This window comes from Drosophila virilis, chromosome X, assembly GCF_030788295.1.
Source record: "Drosophila virilis strain 15010-1051.87 chromosome X, Dvir_AGI_RSII-ME, whole genome shotgun sequence".
NCBI lineage: Eukaryota > Metazoa > Arthropoda > Insecta > Diptera > Drosophilidae > Drosophila > Drosophila virilis.
In genome coordinates this window covers 24,414,843-24,438,947 of record NC_091543.1, presented here as the reverse complement: position 1 = coordinate 24,438,947, position 24,105 = coordinate 24,414,843, and the positions used below count along the sequence as shown (strand labels likewise).

Below are 24,105 nucleotides of genomic sequence, written 5' to 3'. Positions count from 1 at the left end.
GATGAAGAATGGCTGGCATTTAGTTAAGTTTGTGAGGCAATTAAAAAAAGGAATCTTAGAGAAATACAGCAGGCTGCGCCGTATACAAATTCTTAATTTCATGCTTGGTCTTAATTTTGAATAAATGAGCGGCTTCGCGACTCAGCTACAAACCAAATCCAGGCCAAAACATGCCGGGACACGTAAAATGCAATCCGCTAAACTGCAATCCGAAGCAGCAGAAGCTTAGCCAGGGCTTAAGTAAGTATGAGATATGAGCCATCCCAGCCTTTAAGCTGAAGCAGCGGCATCGGGTTTAAAAAGAGAACGAAATACGAAAGGCGACAGGCGACAGGCGACGCGGACACGGGCACGAACATGGAGGTGGGCATGGTATTGGATGATGTATATGTTTGCTCAAGGATTCTGTTGGCGTTTGCACTCGTTTATCCAGTGTAACAAACCGGAGCGTGCAACTGTGAGCCTGTGTGCTTATGTAGGCCGTGACTATGCTCAGTCGGGCCGGAGCGACACGGGCCCGGGGAAAGGGGAGCAGGGCAATGGCGTTACGCCTACAACAAACAGCTGCAGCAATTACAACACCAGCATAGCCAACACCAACAATAGCAATAACATAAAAGATTGCGCATCGAACAATTAACAAAGAGAAACAGTAACAAGTAAGGCTCGACCGGCGCACAACAACAGACATCAATTAATGTTGGCCATCAAATTGAAACAAATTGGAAGTGAACTGGGCAACTGTAACTGCAACGGCGACTGTGACTGCAACAGCAACAATTCACTTTGTGCAAACTGACTGGATGTGCGCACGTTAATCCAAGCAGAAACAAAGAGACAACTGAAAAGCTAAGTACTCTTGTTCTTGTTGTGTTATTTAACATTTAATATTAAATAAGTTCTTTAATTCAAATGGATTTTGAAGCATAATAAAATACTTTTAGTTTTAATTAAGTTATTAAATCTTTACGGGCTATCATATGCAAGATGTAGGAAGTTGATGACATGCCGAGCAGCCCCTTTAAGGCGTATTGTTATTAGGGCTTCAAACAAAAAACTCAGGCATTCGGCCCAAGAGTCTAGAGTTCGACCTCTATATATGCTATAGTAGATAAGGTTTTTACATTTTGAATCTTATTACTGCTGAGTTTTGGTTAAAATATGAGCAACAACAACGACCAACGCTTACGCAAAAAAATGTCAAACAACATTTTGTGTTTACAAATATGTGATACGTTCAGATTACACATATGCTGCAAAAAGAGAAGCATATACAAGATGTGTCCCTTGGAAAATTGAACCACTTCAAAGAAATCCCAATCCCAAGATAAATAAATAGACAAGTGTATGTATCTATATTGAATTTTAGATCGTAAACCGAAAACTCGAAACGTGCTTGATAAAGGCAAATCACAAATAAAACAAACAAACGCGAACTAGTGCAATGCGAAGGTAAATGGCCGAAGGTTAATATATATATATGTATTTGCTGGTCGAAAGTTTGGGGCTCGGCTCCTTTGTGTTGGATTAATCGCTCGTGTATGAGTCAGTTTAAAATGGTTTAGAGTTGAAATCCCCAAGGTAAGTGGGTGCCGTTCGTTGAGTATCTCAAGACATAAAACGAAAGGAGTTGAGTCAAAAATGAGTGGAAAACTGTTGAATGAAAAGAATAACGACAATTTACAATTAAATAACTTGGCTTTACAGTCAAAGCGGCTAAGAAATAAATAAAGAATATTTAAAGAATATTAAGTCTTATTGCTCTTGAAATTAAAATGTGCAATCGATTTCAAAGAGCTTAAGTTTTGCAGTTTTATGGCTGGCTGAATTCAAGAACGCCCCATCCTGTCTTCCTTGCATTGCCCCCAGCTTGGAGAGAAAGGTTTGGTGTGAATAGATTCACAGCGGGTGGTTAAGTGGAGACTGTAAACTGAAAGCGCTTTGGCTTTGGCAAGAGCATATCCGGTGCATTAGGTGAACGCACAGCGGCAGCATTTTAGCTGATACCCTCAGCTGTCGGTATTCTGTTTAGGAAATTGAATTCTTATGTAATGCGACACAGCGAGACGCCGAAGAGGATACAATGTTAGCTGCAGTTGGCAGTTGGCAGTCGACAGTCGGAGACCAAACGTTGCCTGATGGCCAATGGCATTGTGATAGTTCATTTCATGGCTAAGGCCCTTGTCAGAAGCAGACGACGAAATGATTCTAGTTTGAATATGCAATTAATTTTAACAGGGCCCGGAGGTCTGGGTGGTGTGAGAAGGGCGCTTCGCACACGCGCACACACGCACATTTCATAGACAATCAACAGTTGGAGGTTGAACGAGATTGAGTTGTAATGGAAAACGATGACGCCGTGTTTGTCAGTTAATGCCTTGTTGTCACACTCTGCCTTGGCTGTCTGCGTGCGTGTGTGTGTCATGTTGTGGGTCAATGAAAAGCTCGCAGCACACACACAAAACCATACAAAAATATCATCCACTATCACACGGCTTGCCAGAGCTGGGGGCATTAGTCATCGTCGTCGTCGTCACCAGCGACATCCAACGGCCGTCGCTGTGCCAAAATGGGCCACAGCCACAGAAGCTAGAAATACTTAAAACCACCACACTTATCTCTAGAGGCAATAATCGAAATCGAAATCAAAATCGTTCGCCTAAATCATGCCTTAAACCTGCCGCATAGTTTTGGCCTTCAACTATTCGTGCATAAGCTTTGGCTATAAGCAAAGCTTAAAAAAAAAGGTGCGAGTTGCAATAGCAGTTGATCAAAAGGACATATAACCTAAGCTATTATCTTTTTAAAATAATCGAAGTTAAGCCTTGTATAGATGAATATAGCAAAGATTTCCCGGATTTGCTCAACTTTTTTGCATTTATTAGTTTAAACATCCTTTCACTAAGAAGAATGGATTTTGCAATGAATTGCATACTCGGCAGTGAGTTTTGACAAATATATACAACATATGTATATATATGATTGGCATTATTCGGCTTGGTTCATTTTTTTTTCAGTGGATAACAGTAAACAACAGAAGTTCTAGCTTTGAAATGAGTTTTAAGTCGATCGGATGAAACTTTAACTTTTGCCCATACAATCTTTTACTGCCTCATTTCCACGCAAGGTGGTGAAAAATCTCTGAAAAATGGTCTATAAAATAAATGTTTAGCCCTATGATTGACATAAAAAAATAAGTTACATGCAACTGTTTTCCACACTTGTGAGTAAAATTTTCCAACAAAAAAATGCCAGGCATTCAGAGGTACGTTGACAGCAAGTTATATACATAGTTTTATAGTTTTATTATGCTTTATCATCAATTGCTTTGTTACATAAGAACATCAAGGCGTAAATGCCAAATACACCTTTTCACAATCTTCCAACTTTTTACTTTCGACAGGTGTAATAATAGAATGTGCGCCCGTTTCGCTACGCATTTATTGGGCAATTACCGAAAACCGAAAAATTCTAAAAGTACACACCAACGATTCTCAGCGGTTCCCACTCAAACACTTGGCGTTGCTAGATGTGAACTTTCTAAATCACAAGGGGCAAACAGGGGGAATCAGCCGGCGGGCATGACTCAGTTTTGGTCGGTAATAATGATGATCATAATGATGATAAGTTATGATGATGTTCTACAGGCAAAGTAAAGTAAAATGTCCTCCCTGGCTGTTGTCATGCGCCATATAAAGTTAAATATTTATTTATGATTTGCAAGACAGAGACTCAAAATTGATTTTCATTTCTTTTTCGCAGTGAATAGCGGCCCCTAAAGCCCATAAAGTTGGCCTTAACTGGGTTACTGGCCACTGTACAAGGTCAGGCAGCTTTGTAGGCTTCTGGCTTCTGGCTTATTGGCACTTTGTAGCAAATGCGGATTCACATTGCAAACAAACTTTATAATGTACACAGCGCACGTATCATAAATTTGCCTGCTATATAGTATATGCAAAAGTATATCTAGGATATTTGTTATACTAAATAAAAATACCTTGCCATCTTGACTATTCTGCATTGAATTAAACAAAATGGTGAGTGGATAATTTTGTACATGGAGCATGGAATTGTGTGTCTTAGTCGGGGGCAATATATTTAAAGCGAACGTTACAGAATAAGCCATTTACATAAATCTCATTAATTGCATGATAAACTCTCTGCAAGGGTATAAACGGATATTTATCGATGTGGGGGAAACGGGGAGTTAATTTTTAATCAGCACAAAGTTTTATTATATATTTTCCGCTGTATACATATATGATGGTGCGAGAAATTTGTTCCATATAGGGCATCTACATGTGCAAACTCTTGGTCGGATTTATGCTTATATGCTCCTATTTATGTGAGCACAAGAAATTGCTTTACTTTCCCATTGATTAACCAGCCTAACCAACAACTACATAAAATAGCAAACATTTTCAGCCAATAGGCCTATAGCCCAAATGTATTTTCTTGTTTATTTCAATTGCGTAAGTTTGGACACGGCGTGTCTGCCATTTTGTGTATGCATACATACATATGTGCGTTTGGATTACAGATCCGATGCCACAAGTAGCAGTAACACAGTTAAGCGTGCCCGCCTAGAAGACACCCTGTGTATAGGTACACACACACAACTGCATGCATGTTTCTGCTATAATTGTATATACTTATATGTATACATAGATATAGCGATATCTCTAAAGTAGTTTGATTTGAATAAACGAGAAGCTATGCATATTTAAGTAGTTGTCTCTAGCGTTCGATATATAATACGCACATGGCCAGATTGGGGCAGCTGTTGAGAATTCACAAGAATATGCATACGTGTTTATATATATATATTTTATAGTCGAACATTAGTGATAATTGTTTTGCAGCCGAAGCCAAGTAATATTTGCATTCTTCGATCTGAGCAGTCTCTGCTGCGTACTATAGCGGGTACGAAGAAAATAATCATATCAATATCATCTTTCTTTGATGTTTTGAAAACGGATGATATACACTGGAACACAGAATTTTCATCGACAAAACTACACAACTATACAATACAAAGAAATCGATCATTCAATCATTAATCATATAATTATTTTATTAATAAATAAATAGGATTTTGTAAGAAAATGGATTTATTCTATGCACAGCTGTTTAGTCTTATTATCGAAGCATGCTAATGTATTTCATAGAAATATTTGTAATAATATCACGCGCTCAATCGGAGTAAACTCACCATACATATGTGCATGTAAATATAATAGAATACTGCATATACATGTACACCAAAACTTTTTCAGCTGCGTGCTTGCTCTGAGCATATACGAAATTTCAAAGAAAAAAATTCAATTTGTTCAAGCTGCCCAAATCTGTAACTCAAAACAGCCGAACGGCTTAACCTGCGTCAAATATAAGCCTTCCCATGAAAACAAGTCATGTTAAACACACACATTTTACATTTTTACATTTTACACCGGACATCCAAACCTTAAAGCTAAAGGCAGTCCAGATGACAGTAGGTAGCATAGCGTTTTTTTAAATTTTATATATTTTTTTGTTGCTTTTGCTAGCTTTTTAATGTGTTATGACAGCCGGCGAAATTAATTTCGTTAGCCCCGCTTTGAATTTGGATGAGTGACTCGGAGGCAGCGACGTGCTCCGCGGCGTATGCGTAATATGTGCGTGAGTGTGTGTTTGTTTATCGCTAAAAATAATCTCGCTCAATGTTGCCAGCGTCGAGACGTGAAACATTTTTCCATTTCCAATTCCATTTTCTCTAGCCACCCACCCGCAAAAAAAAAAAAAAAAAAAAAAAAAAACTGGCAACCAACCGGTGCAGGAAGGGGAGCTGTGGCCCCATCCCCCAAACGGGGACAACAAGTACTCGATGTGCTCTCGCGTGGCTCGCGCAAGACTTTGTGCGACATTTTGCATTGTGCCGCCGTCTGGTGACGCTTTTCCATTTATTTTGCATCTGACGCGTAGATTTTGTGCTAATTAAAATTTGTAATTTTGTAGCATGAAGAAGTGGTCGGCCCAGTTCCCCTCGAAACAGCCAACAGCCAACAGCCAACAGCTAACAGCCAGCGACAGCGCCAACAGGAAGTCATTTTTCTTCTTGGCCAGGCCAAAAGTTTTAGGCAGACTCACACTCGATTCATTTTTGTGACTAATATATAAACTCTACCAAAACATTTTGTTTACATTTGGTTTTTTTCTCTTAATTTCAAAGTTGAGCGACAAATTGTCTAAATAGTTGAGCTCCCAATTGTTAATTTTCAGCTTTGAATCGGGAATTTAAAGTTGCGTTAGCTTTGCTGTACATATACCTATAGATATATATTAGACATTATTACTCATGCCGGCAAATAGGGAATGAGGGTTCCGATTGGAATTTTGGGCTTGGCACACACATAGATGTCGCAGTAAATGCTGAAACAGCTGGTGCAATTCTTGAAGATGCCCTAGCTTAAGAGATAAATCGAAATTTTAAAGAAGTTTAATTGTGCCACCTCATATGTAAAAGGATATCGAATATAAATAATATAGATCGTATTAAACAACTTAAATAAGAATTATAAATCGTCACGCACAAATACTTGCGAGCCCATCTTTAACTTATTAAAAAACTTCAAAAAATAATGCTTGAGTAGCGCACTGGGCATCAGCACGATGAGTAAAAATTTTACGGATCGAGCCCAGTTTATTTCACCAGCTAGCACATTTATATACATATACCTATCATTAGGCTTTGAGCACCTGTAAATATGCATAGACCAAGCTTGTGTATGCCACCACACTCTGGTCCTGTCCCACACCGGGCTATGATTCGAGCGAATGCGTCGACCACAAGCGTTTATCTAGTTTAAATAACAGTACATCTACCTGCAGGAAACATAAAACCTACGCAAAAATCAATATTCAATTGAGTTTGATTGGGTTATGATTGCCTTTAAATTGATTTATGGCAGAAACGAGTCAGGCGAGTTCTAGTTAAATAATAAAACAATTAGTTTTAACATTTTCTGCTTACACACTCAGCTCGATTAAAGATTAAAGAGCGCATGCTTCCAGACTTTCTTGAACTTAATGCATTAACTTATTGTTACGCGTCTAGACACTTTGGCCAATGGGGAACAAGTTGGGTTATTCGCAATTTAAAAAGTGTGTAGTAGAAAGTAACAAGGTTTCACTTGAGGCTTGAATAATAAAAAATATGGTTTAAAGGCTTGTGCTTTATAGTCTTATATATACAGGTTTTGGCATAAATAGTTTGATGCGTAAAGCAACGATCTGTGAAAATTGCTTGAAAAGAGTTGTATTCAACTTTTTTGCTTACCATTTTATCAAAGATATTTGTGAAAATTCATCTGAAAACCACCACTCCACTGATTAGAATGTGAATTTATACATTGAGCGGAAAAATTGAAAATTTGAAGGAAAATGGAAAAGAAAAACTTTGCCCAGGCAAGCTGGCAAATACCAGCCAGTATTTTTTAATAAATTACAATATTCTCCATTGTTGAATAAAGTATTTACAGTTTCGCCATGTAAACGGGGTAATTTCATACCAGGTGATTTCATAAATAACAGTTGTAGCTTGTGTAATATCATTATTTTTAGCAGCAATATCATAATTAAGTCAAATACCCCATACTTCATGTATTTCTTTTTGCAAGCCGTAATTGCTAAAATGACCAACATGAAAATGAAAATCGAACCGTGCATGCATAAATCAGAAAAACCATCGCCCCAGCTTAGTTATGGCTGGTGTCATTGCTAGGCACTTGGCCCAATGACGACGTCATTGACGTTGAACAAAACGTTAAGAAACGGCCACGGAAACGGGTACGGGAACGGGCACAGGCACAGGCACAGGCACGGGTACGGCAACTACGACGCCAACGTCAACGTCAACGTAATTGCTATTTGAGTACACGGCAAAGTGATGCGAATGTTAATGGGCATCGAAATGGAAATGGCAATGACAAACCAAGTGTAAATGGTAGGTGGGAGGTGCTGTCAGGCAGTGCTTGCGTTTCCCTCTCCCTCTCTACCTGTTCCGCAGTACATACGTATATGTTTGTTATATCGTTTCAAAACGTTGAAATAAAAAATTTGAGCAGCTCAATTCCACACGCAGCTGCTCAGAAAAGCATCGCCAATCGTCTAACAAGAACAGCAACAATCCCCACATCCAGCTAAAGTCAAAGCTCAAACAGAACAGAGGGCACAGCCAAGAAATAGGCGTGCAAATGACACTTCAGCTCGACTCGACGCGACTCAACGCTTCAGACCTCGACTCGGTGCGGCTCAATTTACCTCACAATCGATGACGGCGCTCCGCTGCTTTTGACGCTTTTGTTTATACCCTGTACCCATGCAAACTAGTTCGGTAAATGGTGTATAATAAAGTTGTGCGTACGTACGCTAGACGCTGAGAGGCACTCTCTGCGACTTCCCGCTGAGTAACCACGCCAGGTCGTAGATCATTGTTCATACTTCAGTTCAAGTATATTTAAATCTAGATACAACTTCTTCCTCTTTACACAACATTAGAAAAGTGCATTTTTAATAGATGTCGGCATTAAAATGCTCCGAACATTGCATCCCGAAAACTATTTTGAATAGTGGGCAGCTTTTTGCGTAAGTACTCAGCTAGTTACAAAGTATGCTCTAGTTCAACATACCCCAATGGTTGCTGCGCAGCTTTTAAATCTATGAAGTGCGCGTGTGTGTGTATTGTTTATGCTTTACTTGCTTTTGTTTATTGTTTCTCTATGCCAGTTTTTTATGCTTTGTGTGCTGTTGTTGAGGTTGGCGATGACCGGCGGATATTATCAACGCGATAGCAACAACAACAACAGCAGCATATGTCTGTTTTTTTTTTATTATTATCAACAATAGTACGAGACCGAGCAATGTCAGCGTCGGCAGCGTCGACATCGACGCCAGCGTCAGAAATTTATTTTCATTAACAAGTTGACAAAACGTACGGAAAAGTCAGAAGGTATAGCAACAACAAGGCACAGAAAGAGATAGAGAGAGAAATATATTTGTGTGTGTCTTTGGCTGTGGGTGTGTGCTCGCATACTATGCACACATGCATACGCACATATATGTGTGTGCATGTGTAGAGTATGTTCAAGTGCATAATAAAATGTAAGCAAGCGACAAGCGGTCTGCCAAACTGCAAGTTACCCTGTAGTAGTTCAGGGCGGAGGAGCTCGTGTAACAAATTTACCGTATTTGGATACCCAATTTTGTTAGAATACCAAACTCTTTTATCATAAAATTAAAACTTATATTTTTTCAGTTAACACACATTCAATTATTAAAATGGCCAACTGGGCAGGTCAACAACAAAATCTTAATAAATAACTTTATGTTCTTGATAAGAATTGTAGCTTTTTATAAGAATTCGATAAGACCTTAAGTATAAATATAATTTGGCCAATATGAAACATGGTGTCCACTTTAACATTTTATCGTAACTGGACAATTTATATTTGCAATCTGTTTCAATAAAACCTCTTGTCAGATAAAGCCTGAAAATCAATTCTCTTTTTATGTAGAAATTAAATGAAGTTTGGAGTCTTATCGCCGAGCTATTCGCGTAGCTCTATCTGCAAGATATTCCAATTAAAATAGCTGCTAGTAATCCATTCCAAATACACAACCAGCGCACAATCTACGGCATTTGTGTTATGCTCTGTTGCGTTTATGTGGGCGCAGGTGCGGCGACACGCCCTGAGCCGCAATACTCAGTAGTTAAAAAAGTTTCGAATTCGAACAGCAACTTTGCATTATCGTGGAATACACATAATAAAAAAAAAGAAGAGAAACAGAAAAGCCGGACAAAGTCAACAGCAAAAAGCTGTGGAATGGTTTTGGCATCGGAATCTGTTTCGGCAGGTCACGCAGTTGGTTGTGGGGCGTTGCCTGGTGGTCGAATTTGATTTTTTTTGGCCCTTAAGCATTAGAAGATGAATAAAATAAGAAAATGATTAAGTACATAAGAGACGGCCATAAACGAGGCAAAGAGCCCTAAACGAAAAGTTTTTGCCCGCATATTTGTCCGCTTTGTGAGCTCTGTTTGAAATTCGATTGTATCTCAAACTCAACATATTATACATGTGTATTATCTATCTGTATCTATATACACGCATATATGCAATATGTGTGCTCTACTCTGCGCCCGCGTATTATCTATCTCTATCTAAGTATATACACGCATATATGCAAGATGTGTGCTCCACCCTGCGCCCGCCTCCCGTTGCTCTTTAACTCGAGCTTTGGGTCTAAGAATGTGGCCTAATTGAAGCCTTAAGCAAAGTTTGTCCTGATATAATTAGTCAAATGGTTTCGGTTTGGAGCACTTCAGGAACGCACACACATTTACACACTTACACGCACACACACACACACACACACACACGCATGTGCCTACTCATGTCCGACAAAGGCGAACAACTGAGAGCCTAAAGTGTCCCAAAATAGCATTACAAACAAGTCATTTGTGCGCCACTAATAAAATAAAAGCCGACATAATAACAAGAACAACAACAAGAACGAGAGAATCAATGGTCTCTTTGACGACCCAAAATCAAATTAAATCGCTGAAAGGCTTTTAACACAAATTGCAACACTTAATTGAAACGGCTCAGCTTAAACAAGAAAAGAAATTAATTACAAATTTTACTTGCTTCATCTGTTGTCACTCGTCTCATATTTTATTTTCACTTTGATCCCCAGTTGCACGCTTTCAAATTGTTCCTTACACAGCTGCTTGCTTTTATGTTTTCTTCGATTGCCCTTAGTAAAACAGGTGAGAGTACTCGACAGATACCCTGTACGTTTGTTGGCATTGGTCGGTTATAAACACACATCTACAGTTTAATTTCAATTATGATTAAAAGCTGATACAAACCGGCCATGCCCGACATCTTACATTTTTCACGCATTTTCCGACAGGCAGGTGAATTTGGATCGGAAGAAATTAAAAGAACGCTGATATCACTGGACATGCTTTCACAAAACTATCAAAGTCAAGCGGAAGAGAGAGAGAGAGAGAGGGAGAAAGAGAGAGAGAGAGAGAGAGAGAGAGAGAGGGAGGGAGAGAGAGAGAGAGGGAGGGAGAAAGAGAGAGAGAGAGGGAGAGAGAGAGAGAGAGACTGAGAGTCTATATACTATAATATTTTATAGCCCTCAATGCATTTGCCACTTTCCACCTGCTTTGATATGCCTTATTTAAATGCTCTTGGAAAGAGCTTATGTTAAATTTAATTTACTTTTAAACTAGTCGCAATTAAATTAAATTTTATGTCACACAGAGCTACAATCGAGCCGGCAAAGGCAAAAGGCAGTAAAACATTTCCATTACATCGTCGAGTGGGTTAAAATAATACATATATAGAGAGCACATATGTATGTATGTATGTATGTATATATATATATATATATATATATATATGCATGCAATTCGCTGTTATATTCCGTTTCGCTTATTTCTTTCGGTGTAAGGGATAATTTTAAATGGTTTGATGTCCTCCATTAATTGGGGTATTTCTCAGAAATTGGTTTTCATGCGAGCGAGTGCATTTAATAAATATGCGGCCGTCGAGCGGCTAGTCGGGTCGTAGTTCCAATAGGGTTTTCCACATTGTTGTTTGTTTATACTATCAGTAGGGCCAACGGATTGACCATCTGTTAAAATATAGCTTGCATATGACAATAATAAGTTAGTCATACATTTGGACAAGTTATCAAGTATAGCAAACTAATATTTACTTCCATCATGATTGTGACAATGACAATATGCAAATAATTTTCATCTTTGTATCACAAATGTCTACTATCGCTCTAGTTAGTTAAAACTTAAAATACCAAAAACCATTTCGCATCATTAATTTAGAATTGAAATTCACTATCAACGATTTAATGAAATAAGATATAAACATAACGAGCAAGAATGGCTATTTTGGTATGCCGAAGATTTAATACCCTTGTATACCGAACCTTTTCATAGTGCTTTGCTCGTATTTAAGAAGCACAGGGAAAATAGTTGTTGCCGAATATGGTTAAGATATCTAGAATACAAAAAGTTCTCCATTCAACAACTCAACTTTAGACTGATCTTTCCTATGACAACTATTTGATATAAACTAAGAGACTAGCTCGCTTTGAAACAGACAGACAGACGGACATGGCTATATCGACTCGGCTATCAACTGCTGATCAAGAATATATACATATGTATGCTTTTATTTCAAGGCAAAATCATAATACCCTCTGCAAGGGTATAACAAGTTTATGTAAGAAGCCTTCAATCCCAAAAATTATTGCACTCTTCTTATTAATTATCATCGTGTTACTTAGCTTACGATATTTATCAAGGAAAACAACCTGCAACCTCATGTTCGGGATAGTTATAAATCAATAAATATGTGTATTTCTATTTAATTGTTCTTTGTCATACATGAAAATATAAAACAATTATTCATGCATAGGAAAATCAACATTACTAACTAAGAAATCGAAAACAGAATGGGATGTTAACAATAATAATACAAATTGTTCTTTTGATTTGCTCGTGAATGTACACGTTTTTTGGAAATTTAAACATGAGTTTTACACACAAATTTATTAATGACTTCGTCATGAAACAAAACGAAATGTGTTTCAAAATTCAAACTTCCATTTTGATGTTGGGGCAGGGGATGCAGGGAGTAGTTCAGGCGGTAAGTATTTAAGGAAAAGCTATTCCAATTAAATTTAGAAATTGAGAAAGTTTATGTTCGCTTGTGCCTGTGAATTGGTCACTTGAATGGAATAATCAAATAGATAACAGCAAAAAGCTGACACCACAGTCTGTATGTGTGTGTGTGTATATGTTTGTGTGTGTACGCGCTTTGGGCAACTGGTGGAAAATTCGACACCGTCGCAAGGCAAATCGCTCAGCAGCGGTTTCTACAATTTCAACGGTTGCCTGGTGCTCGCTTTGGAAGGTGGTGGGTGTGTGCTGGCGGAGGTGGAGGGGGCAGGGGGCAAGGTAAAACAAATGGTGTGACCATCGGCGGGGAATAAAGGCGATAGTGCGGAGGTTGGGGGGAGGAGCAAGCGTTAAAGTGACGCATTTAAATGGTTCTTGTTGCTGTAGCTGCTATCGGTTTGCCACAATACATATGAAACGTGTATGTATATAAACATATATACATATACACATGCATATACATATGCATATATATATACATATAATGCTATTGCTGTGCGTTTTCATTATATACATATATATATACATTATTTTTGTTGTTTTGTTGATGCTCGCTCTGCTCGCAATTTTCGCGTGCTTGGCGCGTTTTGTTTTGTTGCTTTTTCAATTTTTCAGGGCGCGTCGTCATCGTTGTTGGTGGTTGGTTCCATTTGACGATTTCGTTATACCCTGTACCAATTGAAAAAATTGAATTTGCAAGGACTAACCTATCTAGTCCTATCCCAGTCAATTTTTACTGAATAGTAAGAATTATTGAATTTTTGTTCTATCAGCTTTTTATTTTATTTCTCACAAAATATAGAGAGTAGAAAAGAGCATAGCCGCAGCTCGCGCCGTATTTGTGTGTGTACTGGAGAATCGGTTACAGGGTATCTGCTGATCTTGCACCCTTATACGTCCGGCCGCACAACCTGTGGCATTCGCGTGCCAAGTAATGGCCATAAATCGCCCAGCTGGCCCAAAACAAAGCATTGCCGTCGGCCAACATTGTTCCAACATTCGAAATTCAAAACGATCGTCCACCACGACCCCTCCCCTCTGCAGCGCCAAAATGTTCATAGATTTAATTTCTAAAAAAACATATAGTTGGCCTTCTGAAGTTGACGCACATACGAATTGCCATCCCATCCCTTAAGTTGAATCTGAGCGAAACATGAACCAATACCAGCCTAGGACCAAAACCAAAAGGGATCCAAACGCAAATCTCGATCCTTAAAACAAGAACGAGCGCCATATTCCGCACATATGAGGCGAAGGAATAAAATTAAAAATTAAAAGAAAGCAAATTTCGAGTTTAACTTAATGAATGAACTCTGGCTGAGCTGGGATATTGGGCGGGCGAGAGCAATACTTGAAATAAAAAAAAATAAACAATTTTACAGGGTACATTGCTAAATTTCTACCATGCCTATCGATATTTATCGATATAAAAAAGAAGGGAAAATCGTTAATATTGCAATGTTTATATTTTTAACATGAATCAAAACTTACAATGGTTTCGATTCCACTAATTTTCCACACTTGCTAATTAGTGGAAGCAGAAGTATGAAGATTTTTATTTATCTCATAAGCTACGAGGCCGTATTCAAGCCTCAAACATTTTAACCTCATTAAAAGTAGTCTCACATATATCGGAAAATCCGTCAGATGGTCGGGAAATTGTTGAAACACCCTACGGCACGTGCTTGCCACGCTCTCTATTGGATTGGCATGTCGATTCCTCGTCTTTTCGTCGGTTTATTTACCCCTGATTGCAATTATGCATTTTCCCATTGCTCCTTCTCCGCCCGCTGTAATTTCCACTTCCTCTCCAACTGCTCCACAAGGGCGAAAGTCATTGGAAAGCTATTTGCAAGCCGAGCAGCCCCACAATAACAAAACAATTGTGACTCGACGGGATGACTGATGTTGTCCTGATGTCCTGATGCAGCTTCGTTATTGTCCACGAAAATGAGCGCAAAGTAAATAACGAATAATGAATGACGAATTCCGTCGAAGGCCCAGCCCAGTAAGGAATAAAAAATCGCAAAAGGAAGACATGAATGTTCCGGTTAGGAGATACCCTGTACCCTGTACCGACTAGCTTGCACAAAAACACAAATGTGAGCAAAAGTAAGCATGTCCTTCGATGGATACAGGGTATAGGGATGTATATATTTCTATATATTTTATATATATTTATATATTTATATAAATATATATATATATATATTCAAAACTATCATCACGAATTAAAGGGTCCTAAAGTCGCCCAGACTAAAGCTATTATCATGCTATGTACATATATACCCCTTTCTAAAATGTAATTAAAGAGAACTTTTCGGTTGGTTACATTTTGAGGGTCGGTAATTCAAGAGATGTAAATATAACCGATAATAAATGTTGTTAGTCAAGCACCCATCTGTATTTTGGCGCACATAATTATATAGAGCATATATTTGGATACTTACGGATAAAAGAAAAAGAGAAATGTCGTAAGTAGCAGCACAATCCATGCGAAAGTCGCCGGAATGTAACGGGTTTTCACATCGCATTTGGGCATTGTGTTGCTGCTTTTCTTGCTGTTGTTGTTGTTGTTGTTATTGTTGTTGTTGCTGGTGCAACGTCAGTTGGTGTCGCCGTTTTGGAACTTGTGACGATGATGATAATGATGATGATAGCGGGGATGATGATGGTGATGATGATGATGCTGATGACTGCCGATGCAATAGTCGATAGCTTGATAGCTCGATGACGATGACGATGACGTAGCGATGCCGGATCGTGTGCAACTGCAAGTGCGACAGACAGAAAACAACATAAGAGACGTAGAGGCGAGACGAGGCGAGGCGACGCGTGAAATGGGATCAAGTGAGCGATTGTTGTAGTTGCTGCTGTTGGTGTTGTTTTTCCAGCTTCAGCTTCAGCTTCTCACTGTTATTATTTGCTAGCGTTGTGTTGTTGCTGGCTGCGAATTAGGCGGTGTTATAAAAACACATCGTCACACACACACACACACACACACAGACGCTCGCACGCACACATACAGGCACCTACACCCACACGCACACATATACACAGCGTGGCGGCGGGGCAAGCGGCAAACGCGATTTTTGCTTTATCCAAATGAAAACTATTTGAATTGTTTGTTCTTGGCGTTAGCTAACATCGTTGTTGTTGCTGCTGCTGTTGTTGTTATTGTTGTTGTTGTTTTCGTTGCCGTCTTCGCCCTTTTAGTAAATTTGTATGCCGTTAGTACTCCTGTTTTTCTTGTCTTTCTTGTCGCGCCTGTCACCCGTTTTGCTGTCGTTCGATGTTTCTTGGTTCCCACCTTGCGTTCTTTCGTTTCGTTTGCGTTTTTTCTTCTTTCCTGCTGCCGCTGTTGCTTCTTCTTATTCTGGCTTTTTAATGCCTTTTTTACACACACGCACGCACGTTGTTGCTATTGCTGCAACTTTTTTTTTTGCGATATGCCTCGCCGTTCGTTCGCTTCTCTTCCCCTCTTTCCGTTCCAGAGCTAACCGCACCGCTCCGCACACAAACGATGATGGTGGCGTTGCCTGCAATATCGTGCGCTCAACTTTCAGTCGAAAGCCAAAGCCAAATGCGCAAACATCACTTGCGAATCGTTTACTTTATGTTTGCCTTTCATTCCAATTATGCACTTTTGGGTATATATATATTTACGAAAAAATAAATAAAAAAAATAACCACAACAACGCGCTGCGCATAATTTCCTCGCCCGTCGTCTGTCGAAAAAATTGGCTTCTGTAAATGCAATGTTAAAACCAGTACCGACTAACAGTGTGTGAGTGCCTTTTATACTTATCGATAGTATTTAAATCTTACAACACATAATTAATCGAAGACGCGATAGTTGATAATAAAAAAAAAACAATCTCATTTATTAAACTAAGCGTATTTAGATACGATAAATATTAATAATAATGTCCAATAGTTGATTGTAATTTATTAATGCACTTTTCCAATATGAATATCGGATAGTAGCGCAGCAACAATCACATGTCCAAATCAATGCACTCATGAATGCCGTGCACTTACATAGAATTTATCGACACTATTCGATTAATAAACAAGTACAAATTAATAACATTTTACAAGGATATATAAGAATTAACATATAAATAACTGCATTGGATCTTTTTATAAGTTTGAATACTTTAAGTTCATTCAGAAATTAAAACTTTTTCCATAAATGATTCTTACAAAATTGTAGTGGGCTTACACACGTGCAGAAGCTGAGTGCTATTGCACGGTGTGCTTAATATCGTTTTTCTGTTTTACAAATTTGCTGGTAAATTAGTTTGTAAAATATAACTGACTGACTGCTAGCTACGACTGAAAATTTAATATTTTGTTATATTAATAAAACATTTTTGTTTTATGAAAAAATCATGTAACACTCCCTTCGATTGGCTTATCGACTTATTTCTGGTGATGTGTCGATTAAAGCCGGATCATTGTAATTGTTGATATATAAATATTTTTTATAGTAAATCAGAACTTAGAAATAATCAATACAACACAATATAATATATTACAATCAAAAACATCATTGATATATGTCATTATATAGAAGTATCGCTACATATAGTAATGTTGTTTAATTTTTCAATACCGATACATCGCTTTATTTCAATATTTATCAACGTACTCAGTTGAACGGAAACTTTTCAACACTTATCAACAAATGTATTTTCGCTTCTCGCTTTAATTCAGATATCCGAAGAAACATTTTCAGAAACATTGGAAAGAGAAACCTATCATTACTGTTCGATTCAGCACAAAAGCACTGTCAGGGGCAGTGGCTCAGCACGTTACCAAAGTTGTTAAATATCTCCGCCTGTAAAGCTGGCCCGCGTTGTTGCCGACTGAGCTGCAACAGTACTACCGCCGTCTGGCAGACGCCACCGCCCCACTCACAGATTTTGGCCAACATGTCACGTAGTGTGCGCGCCGAGACACGCAGTCGCGCTAAGGATGATATCAAGCGCGTCATGCAGGCCGTGGACAAGGTGCGGCACTGGGAAAAGAAATGGGTGACCATTAGCGATACGACTATGAAGATCTACAAATGGGTGCCCATATCGTCCAACAGCGAGAAAAAGACAAAGCTACAGCTTAACAACAAGATCAGTGACAAGGAGAATTCCCAGAAAGGCACCCCCACTCCGCCGCAAATAACGCCCAGCTACGCCGGCCTCACTGCCGAGGACTCCAATACTTGTGAGTGTGTGGTGCAGCAGTACAGTGGGCTCTAATGTGTCGTGTCCTCATCGCAGTGTTTATCATTTATCATGTTTCCCTTTGCCACTTGCAGGTTTCTCAGTGGTGAGCGACAGTCAGGGAGCTGATTTCGTGTCCAGCATGCCCTTCTCGGAGGACTCCAATTCCCAGGGCAGTGACGGGCCGGTGAAGCGCATAAAAACGAGTGATTAGCTAGACATGCACATTCACACCACATATATCAGCTAAGTACATTGCACACACCCATGCATTGTAGTGTGCCAGCGTGCTGTGAGTGTGTGTATATGTGTATATGTGTGTGTGCGCGTGTGCGCGTGTGGATGTCGTGTAATTTATATTTTTTTCTTAAAAATCTAAGCTAAAATTTACGTTTATAAGTAAGACGATTATCATCTGCCTCACCAAGACTTAAGCAATCCTCCTAAAAGTCTAAGTAAATACAACCTAATTACATACATGTAACTATGCATAACTCTGATTGTAAACATATAAATAATAGTTTAATACACATTTATAATGCAATCCTTTATGCACATAGTTTAGCCTAAGACAGTCTTTTTGTATACTGTAAAACTAACGTTGTAATCGAGCGAACTATTTGTCCCTTATGTCTAGGCCGTAGTATTTAGCACAAATAATTATATCAATTTATTTATTTGCACAAACAATAAACAAACAAACAAAATCTTATCACCGACTGCTTCCAACACGGAATTCCAATTAAACTTTAACTGTGAATCAAACCTTAAAACAAACTAGTCCGAAACAATTGAAACCGAATCCAAAATGGCTCCGTTCAAAATTAAAAAAAAAAAAAACTTTCGATTGAGACACAGTCGCAAAGTGTTAAGCCCTTTGGCCCCTTTGGCATTTATCTAACCATATTTGATAGATACCAATTTTGGGTTGTGTTCAAATTTAGCCCGCATCTTGTGTATGAAAATATTTAAATAATGTACAATATTTTCAGTGCAGGGGGCAATTGTAAAATAACTGAAACCGAGTATGGTTTTTTTTACATTTTTCTTTTATTATTTTTTATTTTAGTTTTTTTTTTAGTTTTTCTTTTTGTATAATAAAAAAAAATTAATTTCATTCAACAAATAGTTTTCTTTCACTTGACATTAAATATACATACTCTCTTCATATCTTTTCACATTATATATATATATATATAGATTTATATAGATGTAAGGCCAGCCAGGTTGTCTAATAGGCAGATGCCGTCAACTTGGTTGGAAAAGCGTACATATACATACATATTTAGTTCATCTTTCACTAAAATTTATGCTAAAAACACGCTTAACTGAAAGGAAGCACAGATTTGCACGAGTTACAAAACTTTTGATCGACCAAACACATTACATAGAAGAGAAGAATTAAAACATTACATAGTTAAAATATTTAAACAAAAAAAAAAAACAGGTAATTACACACGCAAACAAAGCTTCGCTTTTGTTCTACAAGCAAAATATATTTAAATGAAATATAATAATAAAATATAATAAGTAAATTTAAATACCAAAATTTTAGAGAGGCTGACAAACATCAACATGGATCATGCACTATGGAATGAATGTCTTGGAATGTTTACGCATATAAAACTTAACCACAGGAAAAAAATGCAAATGTAGCACAGACAAAAATTACTTTAAAATATTTAATGTGTGTAATAAAATAAATATTAAATTATACGCATTTAACTACATACTTTCATTTGTTTAAACTTGTAAGCACAAAAGTGTTATCTTCATTATTTCTTGTTGTTGTCGCTTGTTTTGTTTTTATGTTGTTGACATTTATGTTATTAAGCTTGTTTTTTGTTTTTGTTTTTGTTTTTAGAAAAATACACATTTTTCGCTTGAAGAGTTTGTTTTTGCTGTGTTGCTGTTGTGGCTTAGTTTTTTTCTTTTTTGTATTTATTTTTGTTTTGTTTTGCGCTGGAAAAATTACGCTTAGCTTATAAATGATGTCTGCCTTTTGTTTAAAGTTTAAACAAATACAAATTCACATACATACATACATTTAATTATATCGTCGCGTTGGTTTTTGCCTTGTATACATATACACATAGATAGATATATATATATATATATATATAGTTAATATTGTCATTTAGCGTTCAGAAAAATATATTCTATGCCTTTTTACAAATTCATTTTATTTTTTTTTTTTGCATTCTGGCGCAAAAATGGCTTAAAAAAAAACAGTTTGGCTTTACAAAGATTTGTTTAGTTTTTCTTTTCTTTTCTTATTTTGTTTTTGTTTTTTATTTGCTGTGTATGTGTGTGTGTTTGTGTGTATGTGTATCTGACACAAAGTGCCTCTGAATATGGGCCTCAAAATTTGACTCTTAAAATGGTTTTGTTCGGGCGCTTAAATTTAGAGATTCGCTGGCTTTTTTCTTCGGCCGTGTCCTGGGGGCGCTTCAGCTTAGAACCGAATTGGCGCCGCCTAACTTAGTGTACATAGTGTATATAGTGTGTATAGTGTATAGTGTATATGTATATATATATATATATATAAACATATATATATATTTATATATATACATATATATATATAAATAAATTTATATAATAATAATTGCAACAGTTTGATTTTGTTTTTTTTTTTTTTTTTTTAAATTTAACGGAGCGCTCGCTTGCTCTCAATGCGTCTCCGAAGGATATGTTTGCGTAAAATATGTAAGCGCGGACCAGGGTTAGTGAGGCTAGTGAGGGGAGGCAGCGAAGGGGTGCAGCAAATATACATTTACATATGCACATATATATGCAAGTACATACAACTATTGTTTTTGGAATATGTATGTACGGGAAACTTTTCCCAGTTTAGTTCTTGAGCTGGGAATACCCAATCCCATTGCGACAGTAGACCTAGAAGCTGTGGTCTATGTCTCGACATATATCATATATACGTATATATATAAATATATGGATTGATATATCTAACTTTAGACTGTTGTGGTTAGTTTTGTGGTGCCCTCGCTGGCGGTGGCATGCCAAGATTTGTGATGTTTGCTGTGTCCCTGTTGTTGCTTCTGTTGTTGTTGTTGTTGTTGTTGCTGGTGTTGTTGTTGTGTTTGTTGTCGTTGTTGTCGCTGTTGTTGCCTTTGTTGCTTCTGCTGTTGTTGATGTTGGTTGGGTCGGTGCTATGCGTGCAGCGGATAACTGTTGGGCCGCGTCTGCGCCCGCTGCTGACGGCGACAGTTGAACGGTCGCGATACCGCTGCCTGATTTGCTTTATATCAGCACTCTGACTTATCCTCCTCCACCAGATACTGTGTATCCTTGCCGGTGTCTGCTGATGGGTCCAGCTCCCGTGTGCGCAGCTGCAGCTGCGGCGATGACTTGTGCGTAATGCTGCTGGGCGCAATAATAGCCGAGGCGGGCTCCGTAAAGGAGCCAGAATGGCCCATGGCCTTTGACTTGGACGGTTCCTGTGGCACATCGTAAATGCCTGGTTATGTGCGAATATAGGGGGAAACGTTTAGCTTAATAATGTCGTTTCATTTTTTACATCACTCTTACCTGAGCCATTGCTCATGCCCGGATCGTTGGTGGTGCCCAGCTGTACAGCATCGTACATTGGATTGGCAAAGTCGCGTGCTTTGTTGGCATTTACCGTCTGCAGATTGTAGCCTTCAATGGGCGCCATATCGTTTCCGCCGGGTGCCGAGGCGCCGGGGAATCCACTCTCGCTGAATTCCACATTTGATCCGTGCCGGAAGGTGACGCTCTGGGAGGATGTCATTGCGGGCATGCGTGCCAGCTTGCCGCTAGTAAATTAAAAAAAAAAAAAAACAGGGAGTCACATAATTTGGCTCGGATCGTTTGGGGGTAATCATATTTGGGGTACTTACAAGGGTCGCTTGCGGATAACGTACCAGGCGCCGACGGCAGCCATCATGACAAGCAGTATGACCATGATGGGCACCACAACAGCGGTAACATTAGCGCCGCCATGACCGAAGGCACCCGTCGTGCTGCGCTCGCAGTGCTCGCCCTTAAAGTCCGGCAGGCACTCACAGTAGAGCTCGCCGCGATCGTCCTCCCTGCAGAGGCCGCCGTTCTGGCAGGGGCAGATGCGTGGAGCGGGTCGTGGTCGCTCGGCAGCCGCATCGCAGATCACCTCCGCGGTGCTGCGGTGCGAGGGCAGAGGACCGGAGGTATCTGGGCAGGCGCAGCGATGTCCGCCAGGCACCAGCAGGCACAGATGTGAACAGCTGGATTCAAAGCATGGATTTCGTAGCGAGGTGTTGTAGCGTTTCTCGTGGTAGACCTTGAGGCCGGACGGATTTACGAGGTTGCGATGCACCACAACCTGAACCCCGCGGCCAAATTTATCCTGGCGCAGCAGCTCACCCGTATCGCGTGTGACCCAGTACATATTCGACTCGAACAGATCCAGCGAGACGGGATGGCGCAATTGGTCGCCCTTGACGATAGCTTTGCGGCGCGATCCATCGGCACGCATTGACTCGATGGCATTCAGCTTGGTATCCACCCAGTATATAATGTGATCCTGCGAGTAGTCTATGGTCAAGCCAGCGGGGTGACGTATTTGCTCCGTGATTAACGGCCGGCGCTTGGAGCCATCCATCCAGGAGACCTCAATCTTGGGCGCAGAGCCCGCATCGGCCCAATAGATGCGTCCAAGCTGTGGATTCACCGCTATGGAGGTGGGCACCTCTAAGCCGGCATTCACAATCGATCTGCGATAACGTCCGTCCGTTTTGGCCACCATGACGCGACCACGCGGCTTGGAGCCGGTGCGGTCCACTTCAGTCCAATAGAGATTCGAGGCCAGCCAGTCAACAGCAACAGCCGTCGGCTTAGAGCCGCCCTTCATGTTGAGATCCTGCGCAAACCCGATTTTCGCTTGTCCGTCCAACGCATTCACCATGTAGGAACGCTTGATGGTCTTATCATAGCTATCTGCCCAGAACACGATCTGCTGTTGGGCATCATAGTCAAGAGCCTCGATGCGCTTCTCGGAGGCAATCACATCGAATTCCTCCTTCTTCTGCAAATCCAGTCCGCGTATCTCTGGCCCATTGGCAAAGACCAGCACGACATCCTCTTTTTCAGCCTTGCATACCCCACTGGCGCCATCCGACAGATGGAAGCCCTCGCGACAGCTGCAGGAGTAGGTGCCGTTCATGTTGTGGCATTGATGCGAGCACGTGTGCTGCCGCGTCGCGCACTCGTCCACATCGGCGCACTTTTTCTTATTATCTGGCGCAATGATATAGCCCGGATAGCAGGTGCAGATGTAGCCGCCGTCAGTAAGATTGTGGCAATGATGCTGACAGCCACCGCGACTCTGCTCCGAGCAGCTGCTCGTATGGTGGCAGCCCAGCTCATCGCTGGCATCACCGCAATCGTCAGAGTAGTCGCACACCTGGGCGCGCTCAATGCAGTGCTTATTGGCGCACTGGTACTGGGTATACAGGTCACAGGGCTTCTGTTTGCTGGCGCAAAGCGTCATGTTGTTCTCGTCGCTGCCGTCGCCGCAGTTGTCGATGCCGTCGCAGATCTGGTAGCGGGCCACGCAACGATGGTTGGCACACTGGAAGCGGCGCAGCGTGTCGCAGTTAAAGTCACTACAGACCTTTGGATCCTCATCGCTGCCGTCGCCGCAGTCATCGGTGCCGTCGCACAGATCGGTCAGAGAGACGCACAGATTGTTGGTGCACTGGAAACGCGACTCCGGGCAGAACCGTCCGCCTGGGAATCGAGGCGGGCAATCAACCTCGTCAGACATGTCGCGGCAATCACGATCCCCATCGCAGCGGAAATAGCTGGCAATGCAGTGCCCGGAGGCGCACTGGAAGGTGCCATTCTTGCACTGATATCCCTCGCAGCTCATCTCATCCGAATTGTCCCCGCAGTCGTCCTCATGATCGCACTGCCAGCGCGATGAAATGCACTTGCCATTGCCGCACCTGAACTCTGATTCGGAGCATTCGCGATAGCGTCCCTTGCAAATGGCATCGTTCTCATCGCTGGCATCGCCGCAATCATCCGCAAAGTCGCACATCCATTGCCTGCAAGAAAAATATATGATCCGGAAGGGTGAATTGCTGTACAGCTTTCGATTTGGACAAA

General features: G+C 40.1%; 3 protein-coding genes across 6 annotated transcripts in view; 1 reads left to right on the top strand and 2 right to left on the bottom strand.

The window, feature by feature from the left end:
- The window catches only part of Zdhhc8 (zinc finger DHHC-type containing 8), a 29,118-nt gene extending 12,617 nt beyond the window's left edge, over window positions 1–16,501 (bottom strand). For all 3 annotated transcript variants that reach the window (XM_015170967.3, XM_032439651.2, XM_032439652.2), the window contains exon 1: window positions 15,199–16,501. In XM_015170967.3, coding sequence (XP_015026453.2) covers window positions 15,199–15,290 — 92 coding nt within the window. In that variant the 5' untranslated portion in view covers window positions 15,291–16,501. The remainder of the gene's footprint in view (window positions 1–15,198) is intronic.
- Window positions 16,502–17,403: 902 nt separating this feature from the next.
- On the top strand, window positions 17,404–18,685 carry BCL7-like (chromatin remodeling complex subunit BCL7B-like protein). Its single transcript, XM_002055270.4, has 2 exons — window positions 17,404–17,974; window positions 18,069–18,685. The coding sequence occupies exons 1-2, from the start codon at window positions 17,686–17,688 to the stop codon at window positions 18,185–18,187; spliced, it is 408 nt and encodes a 135-aa protein (XP_002055306.1). The 5' UTR covers window positions 17,404–17,685; the 3' UTR covers window positions 18,188–18,685.
- A 273-nt stretch (window positions 18,686–18,958) lies between these two features.
- Window positions 18,959–24,105, bottom strand: part of mgl (low-density lipoprotein receptor-related protein megalin) — a 172,387-nt gene continuing 167,240 nt past the window's right edge. For both annotated transcript variants that reach the window (XM_002055271.4, XM_070209309.1), the window contains exons 13-15: window positions 21,858–24,044; window positions 21,526–21,773; window positions 18,959–21,454 (exon numbers count right to left, since the gene is read on the bottom strand). In XM_002055271.4, the coding sequence (XP_002055307.2) occupies window positions 21,243–21,454; window positions 21,526–21,773; window positions 21,858–24,044 (2,647 nt within the window). In that variant the 3' untranslated portion in view covers window positions 18,959–21,242. The remainder of the gene's footprint in view (window positions 21,455–21,525; window positions 21,774–21,857; window positions 24,045–24,105) is intronic.